Genomic DNA, 8269 nt, shown 5'->3' on the forward strand with positions numbered 1-8269 from the left:
TATCGATCCCCGGGCACCCCGAACCCCCTGATTGGTTTGGTATCGATCCCCGGGCACCCCGAATCCGCTGATGGCTTTGCTATCGATCCCATGGAACCCCGAACCCCCTGATTGGTTTCGTATCGATCCCCGACACCCCGAACCCCCTGATTGGTTTGGTATCGATCCCCGGGCACCCCGAACCCCCTGATTGGTTTGGTATCGATCCCCGGACACCCCGAACCCCCTGATGGGTTTGGTATCGATCCCCGGACACCCCGAACCCCCTGATTGGTTTGGTATCGATCCCGAGCATCCCCATCCATCTCTGCCAGGCTCCCGCATCACCTCCGGCCGCTGCCCCGCTCGGGGGGCGCCGACCCCAGCCCGGGGGTGGCGAGCGCGGCTCAGCTGCGCCCGCGGGGGGCTCGGGGGGGGCTCGGCGGCCGCGATCCCCCCTCGAATCCCCCTCAAATTTTCCCTCTCCTCCTACTCACTCCCCTTTTGCCGCTGTCTGGGGGGGGTCGCGGCGCCCCCAGCCCCAGGACACACCCCCGGGGGGGGGGGGTTGGGCCGGCCGCGGGGGTCGCGGCGCCGCCGAGGCCGGAGGGGCCGGGGGCGGCCCGGGGGTGGCCCGGGGGTGGCCGGAGGGGAGCGGACGCCCCCCGGGGGATGCCGGGGGTCCCGGGAGAGCCCGGGCTGGGCACGGTTTCCTTATCCGGGGCTCGCCGTGGCCATCGCCATTGGCCCGCGCTGTCACATGGACCCAACTTTGTTCACTTGACAGGGAGGAGGAGGAGGAGGAGGAGGGTTCGGCCAAAGAGGAAAACGAGGGACGGGAGGCAGGGGGGGCTGGGGGGCGCAGGAATAAATTTTAAGGAGAGAAAGGCGCAGAGGGGACGGAGGCAGATACGCACAGAAACAGAAATAATAGAAATAGAAATAGAGAAATAGAAATAGAAATAGAAATAGAAATAGAAATATAGAAACAGAAATAGGAATAGGAATAGAAATAGAAATAGAAATAGAAATAGGAATAGGAATAGGAATAGGAATAGAAATAGAAATAGGAATAGGAATAGAAATAGAAATAGAAATAGAAATAGAAATAGAAATAGAAATAGAAATAGAAATAGAAATAGAAATAGAAATAGAAATAAATATTTCCTCCCCCCACCCCGCGCCGCCCCAAGCGATCCATGGCCATGAGCTCCTTCCTGATCAACTCCAACTACGCGGACCCCAAATTCCCACCCTGCGAGGAATATTCCCGCTGCGATTACCTTCCCGATCCCTCGGCGCACTTTTACGGCGGCCCGAGGCACCTCCGGGCCGATTTCCAGCGGGAGCCGCCGTTCCACCGGGAGCCTCCGGTCGCTCCGTGCCGCCGCCGCCGCCCCGGCGCCCCCAGCCCGCCGCCCCCCGCCCGCAGCCGCGGCCCCGCCGAGCCCCTGCTTTACCCCTGGATGAAAAAAGTCCACGGAAGCTCGGGTGAGTGGAGAAAAAGGAGAGGAGGGGGGCGAGAAAAAACAACAAAAAACCAAAAAAACCCCCCAAAAAAAAGGGTTTTATAGTTGGAGTCGCACCTCGCGGAAAAAAGGAGCGCCGGTGAAAGGAGATTTACGAGCGCCGCGCTGGAATTACATCCTCCATAAATTTTTATGGCTCTGCTCGGCCCCGCGCCTTTGAAGTCTCTGTTACCATCCTCCTCCGGTTTCTTCCAAGCTACTTCGCTTTTTTTTTTTTTTAATTTTTTTTTCTTCCTCCCCCCCTTCTCTTCCTTCCTTTCCTTTTTTTTTTTTTTGTTTTTTTTTGTTTTACGGCCGTTGAATCTCCCCTAAGTGAAGTTTTATGTTTGGGTAATTTGGATTTAAGTGGCGGATTGAGTAAAGTTTTACTGCTTTCCCCTCCCCTGCCCTCTTCTTCTTCTTTTTTTTTTTTCCCTCCCTCCTTTATTTTTTCCCTCCCTCCTTTATTTTTTCCCTCCCTTCTTTTTTTTTTTCTCCTTTTTTTTTCCTCCTTTATTTTTCCTCCCTTTTTTTATTCCCCTCCCCTGCCCTCTTCTTCTTTTTTTTTCCCTCCCTCCTTTATTTTTCCCCCCCTTTTTTTTCCTCCCTCCTTTATTTTTTCCCTCCCTCTTTTTTTTCCCTCCCTCTTTTTTTTTCCCTCCCTTTTCTCCCCCCCTCCTTTTTTTCCCCCTGCTTTTTTTTCCTCCCTTTTTTTCCCTCCCTTTTTTTTTTCCTCCCTCCTTTATTTTTTTCCCCCCTCCTTTTTTTTTCCTCCCTTTTTTCCCCTCCCTCCTTTATTTTTTCCCTCCCTTTTTTCCCCTCCCTCCTTTATTTTTTCCCTCCCTTTTTTTCCCTCCCTCCTTTATTTTTTCCCTCCCTCCTTTATTTTTTCCCTCCCTCCTTTTTTTTCCTCCCTTTTTTCCCCTCCCTCCTTTATTTTTCCCCTCCCTCCTTCATTTTTTCCCTCCCTCCTTTATTTTTTCCCTCCCTCCTTTATTTTTTCCCTCCCTTTTTTTTCCCCTCCCTCCTTTATTTTTCCCTCCTTTTTTCCCCTCCCTTCTTTTTTTTTCTCCCTTTTTTTCTCCCTTCTTTTTTTTCCCTCCCTTTTTTCCCCCTCCTTTTTTCCCCCTCCTTTTTCATCCCCCCTCCCTTTCCCCCCTCCTGTTTTTCATCCCTTTCTTTTTCTCCCCCACCCCTTTTTTCTCATTTTAAAGCCAGACATTTCCCAACCCTCCCTCTCCTTTTTCCCAGGAACTTTTGGGGATCCCAAAAGCTCCGCCAGAGCTGCCAGCGCAAAAATTCGAATTTCCACCCTGGCAGGGCGCGGAAAACGCGCCTGGGGGGCCCTAAAAAAACCCAAAACTTTATTCAGGATTCCCCTGAGGTGCAGATTTGGGCTCTGGGGGAATTTCGGAGCGTTTTTATTTTTATTTATTTATTTTTCAAGCAAATCCCCCCCTCCAAAGAACGCGTGACGCTTTTATTCTCCTTTTTTGGGTGATTTTTCTTTTTATTTTCCTTTTTAAAATCTGTTTTTCCCCCCTCATTTTCCCCTTTCTCTTGTGTGTTCTCCCCTCTGGGTTTTTTGTGTTTTTTCCCCTTTTTTTCCCCTTTTTTGTGTGCCTTTTCACATCTTTCCCCCATTTTTCACATCTTTTTTTTTCCCTTTCTTTTGTGCTTTTTCACATTTTCTCTCCTTTTTCTTTTCATGCTTCCCCATCTCCCCCCCTCCCTTTTTTTTTCTTTTTTTTCTTTTTTTTTCACATTTTCTCCCTTTTCTCTCCCTCACTTTTCCACACCCCCCCCTCATTCGTATTTCCAAACATTTCCCCTTTTTCTTTGTGCATTTTCACATTTCCCCCCACTTTTTTTTTTAATATTTTCCCTTTTTTTGATATTTCCACACCTCCCTCCCCTTTATTATATTTCCACCTCTTCCCCCCCATTTTTTTCTATATTTCCTCACATTTCTCCCCCGATTTTTAATATTTCCACACCTTTTCCCCCTGCTTATTTTGAATATTTCCACATATTTCCCCTCCTATTTTTTTTTACATTTCCACACATCCCTCCCAGGCTATTTTATATATTTCCTCCCCTATTTTAAAAAATATTTTTACACCTTTTCCCCCTGGTTATTTTTTATATTCCCCCCGGGTGATTTTTTATATCCTCCCTCCCTTTCTTTCCCTATTTTCCCACCTTTTCCCCCAGTTATTTTTTATATTTCCCCCCTGGCTATTTTTTATATTTCCCCCCCTATTTCCCCCCCTATTTTCCCACCTTTCTCCCTGGTTATTTTTTATACTTCCTGCCTGGTTATTTTTTATATTCCCCCCCAATTTTTCCCCTATTTTCACATTTCTCCCCCCAGGTTATTTTTTCTATCCCCCCCAATTTTCCCCCTATTTTTCCACCTTTCCCCCTGGGTGATTTTTTATATTTCCCCCAATTTTTCCCCTATTTTCCCACTTCCCCCCCCCCCCGGGTTATTTTCTATATCTCCCCCAATTTTCCCCTATTTTCCCACTTTTCCCCCCAGTTATTTTTTATATCCCCCCCATTATTTCCCCTATTTTCCCACCTTTCCCCCCAGTTATTTTTTCTATTTCCCCCCAATTTTTCCCCTATTTTCCCACCTTTCCCCCCAGTTATTTTCTATATATCCCCCATATTTCCCCCCCCATTTTCACACTCTCTCCCCATTTCTCCCCCCGGTTATTTTCTCTATATCCCCCCAATCTTTCCCCTATTTTCCCACCTTTCCCCCCAGTTATTTTTTCTATATCCCCCCATATTTCCCCCCATTTTCACACTTTCTTTCCCGTTTTCCCCCCGGTTATTTTCTATATCCCCCCCAGTTATTTTCTATATCCCCCCAATTTCCCCCCATTTTCACACTCTCTCTCTCCCGTTTCCCCCCGGTTCCCAGCAGCCAGCCCCGGTTATTTTTTCTATTCCCCCCCAGTTATTTTCTATATCCCCCCAATTTCCCCCCCATTTTCACACTTTCTCTCCCGTTTTCCCCCCGGTTATTTTCTATATCCCCCCCATATTTCCCCCCATTTTCACACTCTCTCTCCCCCGTTTTCCCCCCGGTTATTTTCTATATATCCCCCCAATCTCTCCCCCATTTTCACACTCTCTCCCGTTCTCCCCGGTTCCCGGCAGCCAGCCCCGGTTATTTTCTATATCCCCCCCAGTTATTTTCTATATTTTCCCCCATATTCCCCCCCATTTTCACACTCTCTCTCCCCTGTTTTCCCCCGGTTCCCGGCAGCCAGCCCCGGTTATTTTTTCTATTCCCCCCCAGTTATTTCCTATTTCCCCCCATATTTCCCCCCATTTTCACACTCTCTCCCCTATTTTCCCCCCGGTTATTTTCTATTTCCCCCCCAATCTTTCCCCCCATTTTCACACTCTCTCTCCCCATTTCTCCCCCCAGTTATTTTTCCTATTTCCCCCATATTTCCCCCCCATTTTCACACTCTCTCTCCCCCGTTTTCCCCCCAGTTATTTTTCCTATTTCCCCCAATCTCTCCCCCATTTTCAGACTCTCTCTCCCCCGTTTTCCCCCCAGTTATTTTCTATATCCCCCCCATATTTCCCCCCCATTTTCACACTCTCTCTCTCCCATTTTCCCCCCAGTTATTTTTAATATCCCCCCAATTTTCCCCCCCATTTTCACACTCTCTCTCCCCCGTTTTCCCCCCGGTTATTTTCTATATTTTCCCCCATATCTCTCCCCCATTTTCACACTCTCTCTCTCCCGTTCTCCCCCGGTTCCCGGCAGCCAGCCCCGGTTATTTTTTCTATTCCCCCCAGTTATTTTCTATATCCCCCCAATCTTTCCCCCCATTTTCACACTCTCTCTCCCCATTTCTCCCCCCAGTTATTTTCTATATCCCCCCATATTTCCCCCCCATTTTCACACTCTCTCTCCCCCGTTTTCCCCCAGTTATTTTTAATATCCCCCCATATTTCCCCCCATTTTCACACTCTCTCCCCCGTTTTCCCCCCAGTTATTTTTCCTATCCCCCCCATATCTCCCCCCCATTTTCACACTCTCTCTCTCCCGTTTCCCCCGGTTCCCGGCAGCCAGCCCCGGTTTCGGCGGCGGCGGGGAGGAGCCGAGGCGCTCCCGCACGGCGTACACGCGGCAGCAGCTGCTGGAGCTGGAGAAGGAATTCCACTACAGCCGCTACCTGACGCGGCGCCGGCGCCTGGAGGTCGCGCACGCGCTGGGCCTCACCGAGCGCCAGGTCAAGATCTGGTTCCAGAACCGCAGGATGAAGTGGAAAAAGGATCACAGACTGCCCAACACCAAGGTCAGGGCGGCCGGGGCACTGCAGGGAGGATCCCAAAACCAGATCCCGCAGGGAGGATCCCAAAACCAGATCCTGCAAGGATCCCAAACTCAAATCCTGCAAGGATCCCAAAACCAGATCCTACAGGGAGGATCCCAAAACCAGATCCTACAAGGATCCCAAACTCAAATCCCACAAGGATCCCAAAAGCAGATCCCGCAAGGAGGATCCCAAACTCAAATCCCGCAAGGATCCCAAACTCAAATCCCACAAGGATCCCAAAACCAGATCCTACAAGGAGGAGGAGGATCCCAAAACCAGATCCCGCAGGGAGGATCCCAAACTCAAATCCTGCAAGGAGGAGGATCCCAAAGGCAGATCCCACAAGGATCCCAAAACCAGATCCCCCAAGGACAATCCCAAAACCAGATCCCACAAGGAGGATCCCAAACTCAAATCCTGCAAGGATCCCAAACTCAAATCCCACAAGGATCCCAAAACCAGATCCCCCAAGGACGATTCCAAAACCAGATCCCGCAGGGAGGATCCCAAAACCAGATCCCCCAAGGACGATCCCAAAACCAGATCCCGCAGGGAGGATCCCAAACTCAAATCCTGCAAGGATCCCAAACTCAAATCCTGCAAGGATCCCAAACTCAAATCCTGCAAGGATCCCAAAACCAGATCCTACAAGGAGGAGGATGCCAAAACCAGATCCCACAAGGAGGGTCCCAAAGGCAGATCCCACAGGGAGGATCCCAAAACCAGATCCCGCAAGGAGGAGGAGGATCCCAAAGGCAGATCCTGCAAGGATCCCAAACTCAAATCCCACAAGGAGGATCCCAAAACCAGATCCTACAGGGAGGAACCCCAAACCAGATCCTACAGGGAGGAACCCAAAGGCAGATCCCACAAGGATCCCAAACTCAAATCCCACAAGGAGGAGGATCCCAAAACCAGATCCTACAGGGAGGAGGAGGAACCCAACACCGGATCCCACAAGGAGGAGGAGGATCCCAAAGGCAGATCCCGCCAGGAGGATCCCAACCTCAAATCCTGCAAGGAGGAGGAACCCAAAGGCAGATCCTGCCAGGATCCCAAACTCAAATCCCACAAGGAGGATGCCAAGGGCAGATCCCACAAGGAGGATCCCAAATGCAGATCCTCCAAGGAGGAGGAGCCCAAGGTCACATCCCACACGGAGGAGGATCCCAAAGGCAGATCCCACAAGGATCCCAAATTCAGATCCCACAAGGATCCCAAATTCAGATCTCACAAGGATCCCAACCCCTGATCCCACAAGGAGGAGGATCCCAACCCCGATCCCACGGCCCGGCTGCCACCCCATAAGCGCCCCCAGGGGTTTGGGGCGTGGACTCGTGAGAGCGCAGAGAAGGAAACGGGATAATTTTAATTTAATTTTAATTTTTATCATTATTTTAATGATTATTTGACCCGTGGGGAAAGGCGGGGCTGATCTTCGTGACCCAACAGCGGGATCGGGGCAGCTCCTCCTCCACATCCCTGCAGATCCCACAGGGAGGATCCCAAAGGGGGATCCTACAGGGAGGAGGATCCCAAAGGCCGACCCTACAGGGAGGATCCCAAAGGCAGATCCTACAAGGAGGAGGATCCCAACATCACATGTCTCAAGGAGGAGGATCCCAAAGGCTGATCCTACAGGGAGGAGGATCCCAAAGGCAGATCCTACAGGGAGGAGGATCCCAAAGGCCGATCCTACAGGGAGGATCCTAAAGGCAGATCCCACAAGGATCCCAAAGGCAGATCCTACAAGGAGGAGGATCCCAAAGTCACATTCCACACGGACGAGGATCCCAAACGCTGATCCCTCAAGGAGGATCCCAAAGGCAAATCCCACAGGGAGGAGCCCAAACGCAGATCCTACAAGGAGGAGGATCCCAAACGCAGATCCCTCAAGGAGGAGGATCCCAAACGCAGATCCCTCAAGGGGGATCCCAAATGTAGATACTACAACGAGGATCCCAACTCAAATCCCACACGGAGGAGGATCCCAACTAGAGATCCTACAAGGAGGATCCCAAACCCAGATCCCTCAAGGTGGAGGATCCCAAACTCAAATCCCACAGGGAGGAGGATCCCAAACTCAAATCCCAAAAGGAGGAGCATCCCAAACTCAAATCTCACAGGGAGGAGGATCTAAACTCAAATCCCACAAGGAGGATCCCAAACCCTGATCCTACAAGGAGGAGGATCCCAAACCTAATCACACACGGAGGAGGATCCCAAACCCGATCCCACAAGAGGAGGAGGATCCCAAACCCTGATCCCACAAGGAGGAGGATCCCAAACCCAATCCCACAAGGAGGAGGAGGATCCCAAACCTGATCTTACAAGGACGATCCCAACCCCGCTCCCACAAGGAGGAGGATCCCAAACCTGATCCCACAAGGAGGATCCCAAACCCGATCCCACAAGGAGGAGGAGGATCCCAAA

At 50.8% G+C, this 8269-nt stretch overlaps 1 protein-coding gene across 1 annotated transcript; it reads left to right on the forward strand.

Moving 5' to 3' along the window:
* Positions 1 to 1178: 1178 nt before the first annotated feature.
* Positions 1179 to 8010, forward strand: LOC311163222 (homeobox protein Hox-B4-like; the record flags this gene model as incomplete). Its single annotated transcript, XM_084221992.1, is given in 4 exon segments — positions 1179 to 1470; positions 5586 to 5884; positions 7580 to 7777; positions 7780 to 8010. Coding segments are annotated over 4 exon segments (1020 nt in total).
* Between the last annotated feature and the right edge of the window lie 259 nt (positions 8011 to 8269).

Source organism: Fringilla coelebs (genome assembly GCF_963513975.1).
Source record: "Fringilla coelebs genome assembly, chromosome: 27".
NCBI lineage: Eukaryota > Metazoa > Chordata > Aves > Passeriformes > Fringillidae > Fringilla > Fringilla coelebs.